General features: G+C 56.2%; 4 protein-coding genes across 4 annotated transcripts; 2 read left to right on the forward strand and 2 right to left on the reverse strand.

Annotated features, from left to right (window-relative positions):
* Positions 1 to 949, forward strand: BZA05DRAFT_128109 (uncharacterized protein). The gene has a single exon (XM_051478762.1). The coding sequence runs from the start codon at positions 175 to 177 to the stop codon at positions 796 to 798; it is 624 nt and encodes a 207-aa protein (XP_051337030.1). The 5' UTR covers positions 1 to 174; the 3' UTR covers positions 799 to 949.
* Positions 950 to 4,834: 3,885 nt separating this feature from the next.
* Positions 4,835 to 6,003, reverse strand: BZA05DRAFT_475842 (uncharacterized protein). The gene is made up of 3 exons (XM_051488217.1): positions 5,492 to 6,003; positions 5,055 to 5,424; positions 4,835 to 4,999 (listed from the first exon to the last, which is right to left on the reverse strand). Exons 1-3 carry the CDS (start codon positions 5,928 to 5,930, stop codon positions 4,942 to 4,944), a joined length of 867 nt encoding a protein of 288 aa, XP_051337031.1. The 5' UTR covers positions 5,931 to 6,003; the 3' UTR covers positions 4,835 to 4,941.
* A 2,216-nt stretch (positions 6,004 to 8,219) lies between these two features.
* On the forward strand, positions 8,220 to 11,372 carry BZA05DRAFT_426635 (general substrate transporter; the record flags this gene model as incomplete). Its single annotated transcript, XM_051486022.1, has 5 exons — positions 8,220 to 8,296; positions 8,373 to 9,060; positions 9,140 to 9,770; positions 11,161 to 11,210; positions 11,328 to 11,372. The coding sequence occupies 5 exons, from the start codon at positions 8,220 to 8,222 to the stop codon at positions 11,370 to 11,372; spliced, it is 1,491 nt and encodes a 496-aa protein (XP_051337032.1).
* Positions 11,373 to 11,710: 338 nt separating this feature from the next.
* Positions 11,711 to 15,597, reverse strand: BZA05DRAFT_457815 (uncharacterized protein; the record flags this gene model as incomplete). The annotated part of the gene is made up of 9 exons (XM_051487585.1): positions 11,711 to 12,186; positions 12,250 to 12,604; positions 12,663 to 12,974; positions 13,053 to 13,217; positions 13,281 to 13,690; positions 13,789 to 14,095; positions 14,204 to 14,323; positions 14,429 to 14,854; positions 14,917 to 15,597. Coding segments are annotated over 9 exons (3,252 nt in total), but the record flags the coding sequence as incomplete, so codon positions are not given.
* Between the last annotated feature and the right edge of the window lie 2,110 nt (positions 15,598 to 17,707).

Raw genomic sequence — 17,707 nt, forward strand, 5'->3', positions numbered from 1 at the left:
CACGCGGCCTAAGAAGGAAAAAGGAAGGAAAAAAGAAGACTCTTATCAGTGAGTAGGTACTTTCAGGTAACTACCGTACCTACGATACCGGTATTTGCTTTTTTAACACTTGCAAGATGCCCGGATGGCGAGACACCCAACGCAACAACACAACGCAACAGACAGAACAAAATAATGCCCTCGCCCGTACGAGTACAATACAACAGGCAGGAAGCGGCGTCCCCTCCGCACTGCACTCTATGTACGAGCACATACAACAGCTGCAACAACCCCGCGGCGGGAGGCACGCAGGATCACTCGCGTCTTGGCGATAACGACCCCCATGCCCGCGAATGGGGAGGCGGGGCTGGCCGATTGTACGATAGGTACTCTATCTACCCAACTCCGGCGCAACACGTTCCGGGCCGTGAGCAGAAAACATGCCCTCGTTCGTTCGACCTGCCCCGCCATGAGCAATTGCGACTCGCGAGCAAAACTGCGCACTTCGGGGGTCAGCCTTCAGGTCTGCAATATGGATTGATGGATTGTGTGTGCGAATCGCTTCGAATCGCACCGCATTGGTTGGTCGGACAACACTGTCGTGGTCATACCCACCGTACCGGTATGTACCTATTGGTTTCTTTCTTCCCGCAACGAATCAGAATCATATTCGGTCGGCGGCGGCGGAGTCTGTGGCTCTTGCTTCCAATTGCTTACTTGCCCGCTCGTTCGTTCGGTTGCTGTTGTCCCCAGGCATGTACCGCCGATACCGCTGTAGATATGTGCCAATCAGCGGCGGGTAGCCACTCGACACGCTAACTACCAGATGCCATTTATTTCTTCTGAATGCGTCGTTAGTTAACAAGTACATGTTAGTTCGGGTTCGATTGCGGGGGAATAATATCGTCTCCATGTACTCTGCATACATACGAGTACATATCTACAGTGTGCGGTGCGGTGCGATAAGCTCCCCCCAACCAACGTGCGATTCGGCTTCTTCCCGAACCCCTGCGATTTCAATTGCAACTGCAACTGCAACTGCAAGACCGAACATACCGACATAACACAACATGTATTTCCCGCAAGCCGAGCGAGCGACGAACCTGAACGTATGTAACGTATGTACGGCCCGTCCGCCCTAGTCCCGCCCGCACAAGCACAAGCACAAGCACAACCCCCTCACCAGCGAGCGAGCGAACGAATCCATGGCTGCCGCCTCACTGGCGGGAAGGTTATTTTTCACCCCCATTCCCATCACAAAACGAACGAACAAAACACATTAACAATACGACAGCTTCCGGCGTGCTCTCCCCTCTTCCCTCTCCCTTCCTCTCGAGGCGGTCGCTCCGCATGACTCCCCCTCCGTCATGGGGGCGGGGGGGATGTTGGTTGGCTCACAGTCTGTGCGGGTTTATGGTGTGGGTGTGGTTGTGGCTCATGCTCATGCTCATGCTCATGCTCATGCTTATGCGGTCGAGATCATGATACTTACTAACTCACTAACTGGCTACATAACTGACTAGTAGCATACGGTAGCATACGGTAGCATACGGTAGCAACTGTGTCGTCCACAACCACCACAACCACCACAATGCGGGATCTTCCAGAAGCCGTCAAGCACATACATATGATACATGTACTGTACTGTGGTGTGCTGTGCTGGATAGTGCTGTGCTGTACTGGGCAGCCACCTCGGGCGTACCAGCAATTCTCTGTCTGTTTCTGTCTGTCTCAGGCTCTCAGATGATATGGCTGGGAGGGTGCAGCAGCAGGAAGGTCAAACTCAACTCAACTCAACTCAACTCTCGCTTTCAAGTTTCGATCGATATCCTTGGTATCTTTGCCCTTGCCCGACCAGCAAAGCAAAGCAAAGCAGAGTCGCTCTCGATCGATTGATTGCAGAACACTGAAGAGAAAGCGTGTTGCTTCGAAGGTGGAAGCCTTACATTACACGCAAGCGTACCGCGTACCACCTGCTGCCTCTGCTTCTACCTCTGCTTCTACCTCTGCCTCTGAGCGAGCGTGAGGTTTCGATCAGGACCGGACTGTGCGGCGGCAGGAACCTAGTGATGCAGGGGACGAGGGGGGACGAGGGAGCCCGGTGGATGTACAATACCCAGTGGACAACTCATCTGCCCTCTACCAGTACGGTGCTCTAGCTTCGAACAACCTGAGGTCGAGAGCGAACGTGAGCCACACCACCACCGCTGCTGAAACCACTTTCCTCGACAGACAGACAGACAGACCGCCATCATGCATGATGTGTGAGGATAGCCCCACCCCCTGCAACCTACGTAACACTTCGTCTTGCGGATCAAGCGATTGCTCGTGATCGACCGCAGGTCCGCAGGTTCGCAGAGCAACTTGGCTGCTCCTGCACCGAGAGAAGGGGGAAGATCGAAGCAGTCGGCCGGCAGTCTTCACCTTCACCGGGGGCTGGTTCGCAATTCCTTCGTTCTTCGTTGTGTCCTTTTCAAAGTTTCCTTGGTTCTGCTCTGCTTCTGTTGTCAGGAGCGTGGGGACACAGACACAATGTACCGTAGTTACTGTAATGTACTTTACGTATCACACCGCAATTGAAACTTGAAAGGTCACATTGCCGTAACTTTGTACGAGCGGACTTGTCCGAATCCGAATTTGAATCGACACTCTTCATGAAGAGATCATCAATTGAAACCGTGCGGTGGTGGTGGTGGTGGTGGTGGTGGTGGTCTGTAGCAGGGGCTGTAGGTAATACCTAGGTGGGTCGCATTGATCTGCGAGACTGCGAGACTGCGAGACTGCGAGACTGCGAGACTGCGAGACTGCGACGTCCCCGCTCCTGTCCGCCCGCGGCCCAAGTTCAAGTTCAACTCAACCCCCGTCCCTCGCTGTCATACCTACACATGCCATACTATGCAGGTTTCCCTCCCTTCCTGCCTTGCGAGAAGAAGCAGACGTTAAAGAAAAAACCTGCTCAAGACCCTCGACGTCTAAGCCCACCCGATCCGTGAGTCCGTGACGAGTGATATTCTACGTAACGTGGGGGGATGAGATGTCGGCAATTAATCCTAGGTACTCTAGAGCACTATACCAAGAGCAGAGCAGAGCAGAGCAGAGCACCAGTGCATCTCCCGAACGCAGGTCAAACTTTCAGTAGCGAGGCGAAGCAGCAGCAGCAGCAGCACAGCAAAGCACGAGTGCCGGCGCGGGGACGGGGGCGAGGACGGGGGCGAGGACGGGGGCGGGGACGGGGGCGATCCTAAGACTCCGCGGACTGTGGCACTGTGGCAATCCGCGGGTGGCGTAGACGCCCAACGATCGCAGTCGAGACCGCAGCATGGCATGCACACTGTGTTTTGTGGTGGGGGGTGGGGCGGAAAGCCACAAAAAAAGGAAAGAAAAAGAAGAGAAAAAGAAGAGAAAAAAGGAAGAGACCGTCGGTCTCGGATGGATGGATGGATGGATGGAATGATACACTGTAAGTACTTACCAACGTACAAGCCTACCTTGTAGATGATAGGTAGAATGCCACCAGCGAGAAGGCCCACATCTCTCCGGCTCCAGCGCGTTGCTGCGGCCAGCATTGGCCTGGATTCCTGGCTTGCGGGCGGGGCGTCGAGGATCCTGCTGCCCGGAGACAAACTTCGGGCATTTGCATCCGGGTTCTGGCATGGTTGGACTACGGTACGGTGGTACTGTATGGCCACCAAAGTGCCCGTCGTTTCCTGCTGGCTCCGCTGCTGCGGGAGGAGTGCTCGAGCTGTACATAGCGGGTGGCGTTTTGCATCGGTGGCGGAAGCGCGGAGGATCCTACTGCTGGGCCGGAGCCATAGGCCCGTAGCGGGTGGCGCGCAAATAGGTGGGGTGCGTGTGGACCTACCTATCTACCGTGCCAGTGCCAGCATCAGCACCAGCAGCACATCGCGGTAACCAAGTGGACTGTGGCGGAAGCAGAAGTAGCCTGGCTCACCCATTCGCGCTGCGCGGAAGTGGCTTTGGTCTGGGCGTGCGCTGAGATGTCACTCGACCGCGTGATGGCGTGTGATGCTTTGTGCGAGCCCCTCAGCACCCGTGAACAAATATTTCTCGCGTACGAAACTGGGTAAGTACTTATGTAGATAAGTAAGTGCTATGTAGGACGGATTTGGGCTCGTGCCTCGGCCCGTTGAATGGCTTCCTTCCGTCCCCATCGGTGGATAAGCTACCCAGGCTTGTTTTTTCTTCTGCCGAATCTCAACCCGAGTCCTCAATCCATCACTCGCGCTTTCCGTACCGGTACCCAAGTGGTCACCACACTTCGCTACAAAATGTCTTCCCTTTTTTTCCTTCTGATGCGGATATGTTGATATACATGTGAACGCTATTTCGCCCCACGTTCGTTGCAAGATAATCGGTCATACGTTGTGGGAAAACGAGTGCGTGTATCCTGAATATGTTACAGGGTCTAATTTGTGAACTACCTATACTATAATTGACTGGCTATTGGTTCGGTGGCACACTTGGTTCTGGGTACTTTGCTAACCGAAATTGAGAGGTGGGTGGTTGAGGGGAGGGGGAAGTGCGCAGGAGCCTGGAGGTGATGGATACATAGAGGGGGAGTGCTATGGGGACGACAGTGTTGTGGAAATATCACCCGACTGCTTAGTCATTGTAGACAGCACGCGCCTCGGGATGGGAAAGGTGCTAGTGCGGCGATGAGGGGAGTTGGCTGGGAGTGGGCGTGGAAGAACCGCGGAGGTGCGGTCGGAAGGGTGCGGATATGGCCTGGGAGGAAGAATGGCCGTGTCAGGCGGATACCACTCGACACTTACCCCGACCCTTCGAGTGCTGCGAGTATGAGCTACACCAGCACTATTGCCGTCGCAACCATCACCAGCACACGTTTGCAAAACAGATAAAACGACAAACGAAGAATGTACGCATGAGCAGACTAGTTTCTCCGGGCCGGCAAATCAAGTATGTTCAAAACTCCCAACTATCTTATCGTTCCGGCTCCTCCCCCAGCAGCGCCGAGAGTACTTCGTACGAAGATTTATACCTATTCCACTATCAGTCTCATATCTCCTCTCGGGGGTCCTCTCAAAGGTGCATACCACTGCCCAGCAATCTCCCTATCCGCCTTCCCCGCCTCGCGAGCGCCCTGCCTGGCCCTAACCGCCTCATTCGCGAACCTCTCGAGGCCCTCCTTCTCCCTCTCCCTAGTGACGATCTCCTTCTCCAACTGCTCGACCTGCTTCTGCCTCCTCGGTATAGCCACACCTAGCAGACTCTTCAACTCGCTCTGCAGCATCGCCAGCTCGCTCTCCGCCGCCCCCACGTACTGCAGCGTGTCGTCCAGCGGAAGGTTCATCTCGGGCCTGTCGTCTGCCGCGCCGCGAAGCGTGGCGATCTCCGCCCGCATCGTCGCTGTCTCCGCAGGCAGCGAGCGCGCTTGCTTGGCCGTATTAAGGAGGCGCTCGTATGCTGTAGATAGCTCATGCGTTAGCGCACCCTTCCCCCTTCCCCACCCCCCTCTGACTCGAAAACCTACCCGGCGCCAGCCTCGCCCCGACCTCATCGATCTCCCTGAGAGTCTCATCGACCTTCTTTTTACACCTCTGCAAACTCTCTTTCGCGCTCTTCAGCTCCGCCTCGCGCGCGGCGTTCTCCTCGGCCTCGTGGATCTTCGGCGGCTCCTCGGTCACGTAGCGCAGGAACTTCTCCTTCGTCATCTGCTCGAGGTACGAGAACCGCAGCTGCGAGAATAGCTCCTTATAGTGCTCCAGCTCCGTGCAGAGCGTGCCTGGGTACGTGGACACCGCGCGCGTGTCGTCATCAGAGTTGCCGGCGTCGTAGGGGAGGGAGGAGGGGGGTGGGAAGGATTCGATGGATGAGGTGAGCGTTTGCAGGGTGAGGCGCGCGCTCTCGAGTTTGCTGAGGACGCTGGGTAGGTCGTTTGTGGCTGCTGGTGGGGGTGAGGGCGTGGCCATGGTGGCGCGTTGTGTTGCGGAAGTCTGGGAGACGCGATGCGGCGGACGCGATCGGTTGTTGGGTGGGCGGGAGGGTCCCCCTGCTCCGATTGTCAACGCGCTAGCTCATCGATTACCATCACCGGTCCCCGGCAAGACACGGGAGGCCAATGGACGTTTCAGTGGGGGCGCGGTTACCTCACGAGAGACTGAATCAAGGCTTAAGATTTTCTTCTTGGAAGAGCTGTCCCCTTGGAAGAATAACTACAGATGGGCTTGGAAGTTGGAGTGTGCTTGGAACAAGTATCTACGAGTGCGGGCTCCAAAGAAGGGTCACGGGTGGGCTTGGAAAAAGGACCCTTGGAACATCTACAGCACCGTGAAAGTGTCTGCCACTCTATGTATGTCTACGCCTTGTCGAGAATGAAATCGCCGTGCTAACTACCTACTACATAGTAATTATGCCTGCGCAGCTGCAGCCTGCAAACCACAGGAACGGTGCCCTCCGAGAGTGCGGTACCGTTGGCTGATACCCACCGGTACGTACACTGCACCGGGTATTGCGGGCGCGGTATAGTAGGTACACACCACTACCGGTATCCAGGTACCGATTCGGTCTCTTTGCGACGAACGAGCTGGACTGGAGACTGGAGACTGGTAACTGGAGTTCGCCTCCTCCGCCGAGGTGCCAAGAGCGCTTCCACCAACGGCCATTCCTCGCCGCTCACTCGAACAGCAATATTGCGCTCGCAGCTCCGCTTTTGGTCGGGGAGGGGTGCGCCGGTTGCGTGTGGAAGGTAGGTGGTGAGAAGTGCGTCCCTGCTCAGGTAGGTAGGGGAGCATCACGGAGGGGTGATTCGATGGCAAGCAGCGGACCGTGGTGCAGCGATCGTCACGCGTACACACAGACTGAGAACGAACTACCAGCTCAAGATGGGCCATCGTCTGCTTACGTCGCCCCCTCGGGGCTCGAAAAGAGGCAAAGCGAGTACCGTATGTAGTGCTGCTGCTGCTGGTGGTGCGGGGAGTCCAGCTCCGAGAGAACCTCTTCAGGAATCAGGATCCGCACAACCTGGAGGGAGGGCGGGGCGTCATGCCGACTGAGGCGAGAAGGGGTAAAGAAACACAGATACGCACACACCAGGTGCCTATATCGGAATTGTCAGTTGTAGGGACGTCTAGCCAGGCTCTTGGACTTCTGTACGGACGCTGCACGTACTGTCGGCAGAATGGCCCTACCTAGTTACTGTTGGGAGGGCCACCAGGACGGAATGTGGTGATTGTATCGTCAGAGTAGCCTGGGAGGAGTAGGAACATAGGGAGGGGGAGGTGGAAGTTCTCCTCCATCGCCGTTTGCTGAACAAGGTGGATTGTCTGGTGAGGGGGACTTGAGGGAGCCAGCGTGCCGTTCCCTCGGGTTACAAACGCATATTTAGCTGCCATTACCTAAAGTAGAGCACACACGTCGTACCTGGTAGTTGGAATGCAAGCAAAAACCGACTCCCACTTCGTTGCCGAGCAGCCACCACATGGCCTGTGCCTCCAAGTAGAAGCGAAATCCTCCAAACTCTTCACCGGACGCACGAACCACCGTTCATGGCCAGCTGCGTTTGCTCCCACCTGGAACGTGATCCTGCCAACCATTTCCGACGGGACAAACCCAGCAGTTCGAAATCCGCAGGCGCACGGCGGGAGTCGATCGTCCGTGGACAGAACGCTGAAGACATGCATGTATGTAGAATCCAGATATTCTTCCAGCAGTGGATAGGTACTCTGGATTAGGGTTAACTACATACACGCATGCCGGGAGGACATGTGGCGATACTTCCAGATGCGGCACGATTAGGGTTCCGGAAAATCCACCCCGTCTCTGCTGCCGCATCGCATCGACTACACATGTACCGGTATGATACATAGTGGATCAATCCCGTCTGGCACGACCCGAGCTCGCTCAACCCCGCATTATAGTCGCATTTATATTACTGCTTGGGGAACTTGTCCCGTACAAAAAAAACCCCAGATGTCAAGTGTCCGCATGTCGATCGGTGGGCAGCCCTCCGAACCCTGCCACACATGTACGTACATACTTAGGCACGTACCGGTACCGTGCACGCATACCATGCATGGCTTATCGACGCGGACCCGGGAAGATAACCATTCTTCGGCAGTGATGGAGATGAGGAGGAGGATGAGGAGTATATTAGGTACATATATAAAATCCAGTTTCTGCGAGCGATGGACCGGAAAAAAATAATCAAAATCCCCATCAACGACCGACCGCCGATCGTCGGCCACCGATTCGTGCCAGCTATGGATCAGTATCTCAGGCTCCCGCCGCCGTACGTGCTGTACGCCATCTTCGCCTCCATCGGGGGTTTCATCTTTGGGTGAGCAGCGAGCTTCCCTCCCCGGCCGGCCGCGGGCTCCAATCCACAGAGGAACCGACTGACTTTGCCTCCGCAGCTTCGACACGGGCAGCATCGGCCCGATAACACTGATGCGACCATTCCAGCGGTCGTTCGGCGTGCTGTCACCAACGATGCAGGGCCTCTTAGTCTCGTCGATCCTTCTCTCGGGGGCGCTCGCCTCCTTCTTCGCGGGCTGGCTGTCCGACCGGCTCAGCCGGACCTACTCCATCTCCCTCGGAGCAACCGTCTTCGCCGTGGGCGCGGCACTGTGCGCCTCCGCGCACACGCTCGCCCAGCTGTTCGTCGGCCGCCTCGTCTGCGGCGCTGGCGAGGGCGTGTTCATCTCGTGCGTCGCCGTGTACGTGCTCGAGATCGCGCCGGTGCGGATCCGCGGCACGGTGGCGTGCATACTGCAGCTGTTTATCACGCTCGGAATCATGATTGGGTATTTTGTCTGCTACGGGTGCTTGCAGGTCACCACCAGCATGGCATGGCGAACACCGTTCGTCATGCAGACCGTCTTTGCCGTCGTACTGGCCCTGGGGTCGCCGTATATCGCCCACTCGCCCCGCTGGCTGCTCTTGAGAGGCCGTCGACCGGAGGCGGCTCGCACACTGGTTAAGCTCGGCATTGGTGAGACCGAGAGGGAGGAGCTCATGCAGCACGCGCTGAATCCTGATGAGAAGGCCGGCGGGTATAGAGCCGCTTGGGGGAAGGATGTGCGCGGGCGGACGGCGCTGGCAGTTTACATGTTTGCACCCCCCCCCCCCCCGCGATGGATGCATACCGAGGAGCTGACGGCTAATCAACGATTGCAGGCAGGCAACCCAGAACCTCTCCGGGATCGACGGGGTGCTCTACTACGCGCCGGTCCTCTTCCGGCAAGCGGGGCTGGAAGCCGAGAAGGCCGCGTTCCTTGCCTCGGCGATCACCGGCGTGGTCAACGTGGTGTTCACGGCGGTAGCGCAGATCTTCGCAGACAAATGGGGGCGACGGCCGACGCTGATCGTTGGCGGGCTGTTAATGGCGGTGCCGATGACAGCCATTGGCGCGATATACGCGCACCCGACCGCGTCGACCACGCACGGCGGGCAGTACACAGTGATCGCGCTGATCATGGCGTATTTCATCGCGTTCATCATGTCGTGGGCGATACTGATGCGGATCCATGTGAGCGAGGCGCAGCCGGTGCGCACTAGGGCCAGCGTGTCGAGTCTGGCGCAGTGCGCGAATTGGGTCGTTAACTGGGTCGTCGCCTTCTCTACCCCCATGTTCCTCGATAAGAGCCCCAGTGGCCCGTACTTTCTCTGGGCCGCGAGCATTTGGGTTGCTGTCGCGGTCATGGCCGTTTATCTGCCGGAAACCCGCGGCAGGGAGATGGAGCAGTTTGATGGCAAGGTCAATAGCAGCTTGGGTAGGTGGGTGAAGGGCTTGATGGAGCGGAGGATGAAGAGTGTGGCCTGTGTGGGATCAGGCCCCGGGAGTGTGCTGGCTGTGGGGGATGAAAAGGAGCAGGAGTTGGAGTTGGAGAGGGTACCGACGGCGAGGGGAGCGACAGTAGTAATAGTAGTAGCAGCGGGGGACGGGGATAAGCGGGAATAGCTAAGGGGAGAACGAATGGCAATGATCCATGACCGTCAACATGCGCGGAGGAGGTGCAGTCCGAGTGATGCAATGTGATGTGGTGTTTACGCAGCCGCCGAGAAGCAGTAAAGGCAACCAACCGGGCTTGAGATCACCGAGTCAACGATCGAGGCCAGCTGTGACTCTTCCGGAGAATACCCAATAAACCTGGCGCTTCGTCGGCATGGTGGATCAGTCCAGGCCTCACTGGGTAAACAGTGACTCCCGGTTGCTCCTGATCGTTGGGAATACACCTTCCTCCCTCTCAGCCAGTATATAACAATGTACACAGACAGTCTAACAGCTACGGTCATAGAACCATGAACACACGGCTTCCCGTCCGCTCAGCCCTAGTTAAGCATGGTATCGCCAGGTTAGTACTGCAGTGGGTGACCATGCGGGAATCCCTGGTACCGTAGTTTTTTTTCCCTACCTTTCCTTTGATTTTGGGGTTTTTTCCTCAGCTTCTGTCTTTCACACTCCCATTGTATAGTACCGTCTTTCCGGGTTGTGGTTCTGGCTCATTCCATTCCAAGCCGTCCCGAGAACGGCGCGAACGAAACGTTGCGGTGGGCAAGATGGATGCAATTCTCCCCACAGTACAGTATGAATAGCCTGGGTATCTCGAATGGCACATCGAATGGCACATTAAAGGAAATGGGTGGTGTATGTATTGTACATACGTAGCCACTCCTAGTCACAAGCTCATACTCGCCGCACTCGAAGGGTCGGCGTAAGTATCGAGTCGTAAATGCCTGACACGGCCATACTTCCTCCCAGGCCGTATCCGCACCCTTTAGACCGCGTTTCCTCCAAGCCCACTCCCAGCCAACTCCTTCCGCACCAGCAGCGGTCCCATCCCAAAGCTCATGCTCTCTACAATGACTAAGCCGTCGAGTGATATCCACAACTCTGCCGTCCCCATAGCACTTCACCTCTATCCATCACCTCCTGTACACTCCCGCACACTTCCCCTCCCCCTTCCCCTCCAACCACCCACCCCTCACTTCCAGTCACCAAAGTACCCAGGGCCAACTTCCAAGATCCAAGTGTGCTACCGAATCACTACCGATATCCAGTCAATTATAGTATAGGTAGTTCACAAATTAGACCCAGTCACCCAGTATACATCTTACATCCCACATACACCACATTCTCTCCCTCCCTCCCTCCCATCCATCCACCCAACCATCCATCCAGCCAGCAACTCCAGATTCCAGAAGGAACAACCTCCCCCCGCCCAACCCCAACCACTCACATGGATAAAACTGTCAAAACACCAAAACACCCACCGGGCTCCCAATATATGATACGATGATACGATGATGATGCAGTTCGGAAAGGAAAGGAAAGAAAAGGAAAGAAAGAAAAATTAAGAGCAAAAAAGAAAGAAGAAACAGATGTGATAAGGTATCATCAATGCTATGTGTGACCCCATTGTTGAAAAATGTGCACTCGAAAGAGAAAGAAAACATGATACAGAAAGAAAGAAAGAAAGAAGTCAATTTATGGCTGCAATCCCCTGCCCTTCCACCTGCCATCGGCCATTCTCTTTGCGCGGTCGGCGCTCGCCGCGTTCACTGCGTTCGCCGCAGAAGCAGCCGCAGTCATAGGGAACGTCTTACTGCGTGCCAGCTCCTTCTCTTTCTCTTTCTCTTTCTCGCCCTCAACCGCCATCCCCATCCCCATCCCTATGCCGCCGGCAGCCTGCATCTGATTCTGATTCTGCTCGCCGTGCAGTCCTCTCCTACGGAACTCCTCGCCGCCATTAGCAGAGCACCATTTTACGAGCATCTTCTCGAGCAGCCCGCCGCGCACCGGCTTGGCAAGGTAATCGTCCATGCCCGACTCCTTGCACTTCTCGCGGTCGCCCTTGATGGCGCTGGCGGTCATGGCCACGATCGGGATGCGGCTGAGCCACTCGACGACGTCGGGGCCTTCTAGGGGGGCGGCAGGGGCGCCAGGTGCCGTGGAGGTGGAGGTGGAGGTGGAGGAGTGCGCGTGTAGCCGCCCAGAGCGGATCGCCCGCGTCGCAGAGTACCCGTCCATCTCGGGCATCTGCACGTCCATGAGGATTACGTCGGGGCGGCGGAGGGAGGGCGGGTTGGTGGAGGTCGCGTCGGCGGTGGTGGGTAGTGCCGCGCACCGCGCCATGAACTCGAGGCATTCGAGACCGTTGCGCACCGCGGATACGGTAAAGTTTAGCTTCTTGATCAGACGGATCGCTATTTGTTGGTTGACTTCGTCTGTTGGTGGAATGGTTAGGGTGGGTCAACGAAGTAGGTACTTGGATAGTGGTTGGAACAGACTGTCTTCGACAACGAGCACGTGGCGCTTCCGCCGCTCTTCGAGATCGCTCTCGACCCCTTGTGGGAAAGCTCGACTGATATGCTGCAACAGTGGGCTCGCGTTGGCCGGCCGGTTGATCTCGCCCTCAGCCGGACACAAATCGCAAATTGATTCCGGCGGCGTCCGAGTGCCAGTGTTCGACGATGATCGGCACGACACCGACATGTCTGACTGCAATCGCTCCGGAAGCGCGTCACTATCGAACTCCAAGAACCGCCTGTTGCTGGCTTTCTTGAACGGGATCGCCAAGTGAGCTGATGTGCCCTCGCCGGCACTGGAGACGAGGCTGATATCGCCGCCCATGAGAGTGACGAGCTGAAGGTTCAGTTGTCAGCAAGTCGGACCGGCGACCTCAAACGGGGCTGAACCTTACATTCTTGCATATCGTCAAACCCAACCCAGTCCCTCCAAACCTCCGCGCAGTAGACGAGTCCGCCTGCGTGAAAGGCTGGAAGAGTTTACACTGATCCGAGTCCGCGATGCCAATGCCAGTATCCCGAACAGCAAAGTTCACCGACAGCGTGTCATCGTCCTCATCGCCAATTGTAGCTTTCAATTCCACGATACCTTCATGTGTGAACTTGACCGCGTTGCTAAGCAGATTCGCCAATATCTGTCGGACGCGCCCGGGATCACCCATGACCGTCAAGTCCCCGCTGCCCGGGAAATTGATCTCGTGTTCCAACTGCAGCCTTTTGCGGTCCGCCTCGAAGGCGAGCATCTTCACCACATCCGTAATCACTACCGAGAGGTTGAAGGGGACTTCTTCGACGTCCATTTTACCGGATTCGACCTTCGAAAGGTCGAGGATGTCGTTGATGATGGTCAAGAGAGCGTTTGCTGATCGTTGTATACCCTCTCCAAGCTCTCGCTGCTCGGGCGTCAACTTCTCGTCGAGGAGAATCTCACACATTCCGACAACGCCGGCCTGATGTTGGTTAGCCGTATTCGCACAGAACACCCATGTGGGAGAGAGAGAGGGAGGTCTCACGATTGGCGTTCGTATCTCATGTGACATAGACGCCAGAAATTCGCTTTTGAGTTTCGACGCCTCTTTTGCCGCCGCCTCATTAGCCTGCAGCACACGATTCTGGCGCTCGCGCTCCTGCAGTTCGCGCTCCGTCTGGTAGATCGCCGTAACGTCCATACTGAGCCCGATAACGTCGGTGACAACATTCGGATCGAACTCCCCGCCAGGCCCTCTAAGCCCGCGTACGGGCACAAACTTATTGCTGTACCATCGGCCGTTGAACTCGCTTTCACGGAACCACTCGTTGATCTCGCCCTTGAGCACTCGCATGACGCCGTCCAAAGCCCCGTACTGATCCTCGGGGTCGACCCCGGCAAAGATGTCTTTGATATCCTTTCCGATGAATTCGGATGGGTCGGGCACGTCCATCCCTGCAAAAGGCGATATTCTCACGTTATCTTCAAATTAACAGTTTGGGCACTCCAATCTAGACAACTAGGGAAGAGGGGAAGAGGATATTATTGCGAACCTTCTAGCATGTACATGGTGCGATTGGCATCGACCGCCCACAGGGTGAGTTTCGCGTGCCGCAATGCTTCGCTGAGTTGTCGTCGGGTCGCTCTTTCGGCCGTTCGCGCCTGGACCATGTCGTGGATGTCGGTCGTCGTTCCGTACCATTTGACGATTTCGTTAGTTTTGGGATCTCGGAGAGGCAATGCGCGTCCCAACATCCATCTGAATTCGCCGTCATGTCGTCTGCACCGGTACTCGACCACATAGTCTTCACCGGTGGCCAGACAGTGGGACCACCGCGCTTCTATGGTTTCGACATCGTCCTGTCGCCGTCAGCGGACAGGTGTTCCGGACAAAGATGGGAGACTTACGGCGTGGTAACCGTCCACCCAACCCTGAGCATCGGGCTGCAGGTCAGCCGGATAACGGACCATGTTGGGACGAGGCAGGAGGCCTACAGTTCCCAGACACTGCTCTGGCTTCAGGCCAGTATAATCGTACCAACGTTTTGAGAAGTAGTCGTGTCGACCGTCGGGAGTGCTGGTCCATATCTAGGGGGTGACGTGAACAACGGCCATCAGTGAATGAATCATGTGCGGAGTTCTTCCGGCCCGACGCGAAAACCCCTCTTTCCCGAGGGAAGGACACATGCTTACCATCTGCGGAATACAATCCAGTATGTTTCTAAAGCGCAATTCGTTCCTCTGGGCCTCGGTATCCAACGTCTTCTGCATCTCAGCCATCTTGGTCACGTCTTGCAACACAACCAGTGCGCCCACGAACTCGCCCGTCTTGTTCCAGATGCACTTCCCGGTCACGTCCACCAACTTCTTCTGTCCACCGGCAAGCATTCCGATGGTCACCGGTTCGACGGGCTCGTGCGTCGCAATCATTTTGGCCAGCGGCGACTCGTCGGCGCGCAACTGCCGCGAAAAGTCGGGGGTGTAGGATTTAAGATTGCTCCATGTCTGCATCCGATCGAACGGTCGTGGTTCTTCGCCAACGCCCGTGGTCGAGTCCGGCGGCTGGATAAGTTCGAAGCATGCCCGATTCGGTAGTGCAACGCTGCCGTCGTTGTATATCTATGATCACCCAGTCAGTGAATTTTGCTCTCGCGGCGAAGGTTGAGGGGGGAGGGGCTCACGGCAACAACGGGCGTCTCCATCGCGTCAATCAGCGCTTCTTCCAACACCTCAATCTTCTCCATAAGCGTCGCGGATGCCCGAGCGGATTCGGACTCCGAGAATTCATCCGCCACCGTATAGTTCCTCGCGCGCCAAGTGTCTGACGCCGCCGACGCCGCCTCCTCTTCCGGAGGTCGCGACAGCCATTTCGTAGGCAATGTTTTGAACATGCATGTGAAGAAGAGTTTCCCGTCGTCTTTCCACGGCAAAATCGTCAGTTGTGTGCGTCGCGCCGGCCTGGGTTGTCCGTGTCCCCATGAAACCTGCACCCCTCCCCACGGCACGTGAACATCGATCCTTTCGCTCTTGAACTTTCCGTCGGCGCCGACCTCTCGCGCCAACGAGTCCAGTTGTGTCTCCCACGACAGCAGACACAGTGTCGAGTCCTTCGCGAACGCGTCAATTCCAAGCTGGTTCAACGTGTTGCCAAATAGCCTTTCGGTGACGTCGTCGCACCGAGTGTCACCACCACCTCCTCCACCACCACCTCCACCACCGATCGAGTCTGCGCCGTCACCGAGTCTGACATCCCCGCCGCCTGCGCCGCCGCCTTCGCGCGCCGAAAGACCCAGGTATTCCCCCAGCGCATCGTTCGCGAGAATTATCGTTTTTTGATCGTCGAGCACGAGTAGAGGGATCGGGAGATGCTGGAGGACAAGGAGGGATACCGACGCCGACGTCGACATTGTGTTGCGCCTTTTCTCAAGAGCCGAAAGAGAAGGTTGCGAGGATAGCGTTGATCCCTCCGACGACGACAGCGACGACGACAACGACAACGGCGACGACAACAACGAAGGCTCTAGGTGCTGCTGCTGGTGGTGTTGCTGCTGGTGCTGGTGCTGGTGCTGTTGCTGCGCGTGTGGCGGCGGAGGCGGCGGCGAATCCGAGATCGCCGTCACATCTGCTTCCGCTGCATCTGGCTGGAAGAACATCGCCTCTAGCGATCTTCGCTGCTCGAAAAGCGCTACGAGTGACTCTGGCCGGATGCCTGTGCCAGCCATACAGAAGTAGTGTACCAGTCCAATCGATGCGTTCGCCCCGGAAACCCGATCACCTTAGAGTACCGTGCCTACGGTATGTACTGCACCCAAATCTACGCGTTCTTATTCTTCTCTTAACTCTCCACTCTCCACTCTATCGACCTCGACCTCGCCCTCGACCTCGTCAACGTACAGTAATCAATCTACTATACGGCAACCCGGTTTGCAAGAGGGTGTGACGTTTTCTCGGTCAGCTTGCGCCAGTCAGCGACTTCCGTTAACTTATGGCCTAGTCGAAATGGCTCGGAGGAATGACGCGGGGGGTGAGGATGGGGTCGGGTGTGTGCAGTGGTGCGCGGAACAAGGTCCCGAGATCTCTCTCAACAGGCGGCTGTGGGGGGGCTACCGGGAGCGGATCGCGTTTTCCTAGGGTTTCTTCTTCTTCTTCGTCTTCGAGAATGTTTTGACCGCAGCGAGTGAGGGGATCACGGACTGTGAATAGTAGAGTAGAAGGCAGTGAACGGCGGATGTGGACAGACGCGAGAGGTCACTGCCTAGTGCCCAGTGCCTCTTTCTCTTCCTCTCCCTCCTCCCACCACCACCACCACCACCCACCCCCCTCCCAACCCCCATACGCATGGATCGTCGAATTGCTGGTGGTTAAAGATATTTCCCCTCTTTAGCTCGTCGTCCGATCCGGACTACTGAGGTGCCACTAGTCATTGATGCGGGCGGGCTGCCCCACAATTGCGTCGCCCTTGCGCTGGAAGGGATCATCCGTGCAACACGAACGTGTCGAGACTCGAGACTTGTCGTGGCTGGGATTTCAGCTCTGGGACGGGATCTCCCGTGTCTACAAGGAGTCAAATTCAAAGTCAAAGTCAAAGTCAAAGTCAAAGTCAAGGTTGAGTGCACATCTCATCTCATCCCCAGCTCGAGCTCGAGCTCGGATGTTGTCTAGAGGAGCGTGAAAACCCGCGGCAAATCAGGAACCGCGCCCATCTTCGTTCAGCATACAAGGTCAAAGGGGCGTTGTAAGATTCGGTGCAGTTCCCCGTCTGATCTTGGTGGAGGAAGCGCTCTCACCGCGAGTGACGCCGCCATTGACGGTGCGAGCTTGCTCTACTCTATGGTTGGGGACACCTAAAATAGGAGTGAGAAAATGCCCGACTCCATCCCCGGTTTAACTCAACCACAACACCCAGTAAAATTAAAAGAGCTCTATAGCATGATAGAGGAAGGGTTAAAGTAGGGCGCTATAGAAGCGAAATAAAAATACAAAGCGTGGTGAATTAATTTAAGCGGGTTGAAAAAAACTGATTTGTATGGGGAGGATTTTGGAATGTCGCAAATAATAGCATGCACTGAGGCTCTAGCGCTCTTTTAACTTCCTAAAACGGTAATACGAGTGACGGATGATGAGCCTTATTCGAGCCTTGGCGCTAGTTGATCCTTGCTCACCCTAACTGAGCTCGCGCATGAGTGCTATTCGACTTGGACCTCCTCAGAACACACGCGAATAGGTCAAAAATGGGGGCCATACGGCCCAAAAATCTTCACAATTACGAAAATTACTTGCTCTGTATTCGAAAAATTGCCTGCGACGCACTTATTAACCCTCATTTTTGGTGTAGACACTATAGTCACTCGTGATTTATCAGCCAAAATGAGTGTCGTAATTCACTCCGGTTATAGGCGTCCCCAACCATACATCAGTACCGATCATCGCCGCCGTCCCGGTGTCATATGCGAACCGGGAGCGGCATGTCAC

Source organism: Tricharina praecox (genome assembly GCF_024521635.1).
Source record: "Tricharina praecox strain CBS 144465 chromosome Unknown BZA05scaffold_22, whole genome shotgun sequence".
NCBI lineage: Eukaryota > Fungi > Ascomycota > Pezizomycetes > Pezizales > Pyronemataceae > Tricharina > Tricharina praecox.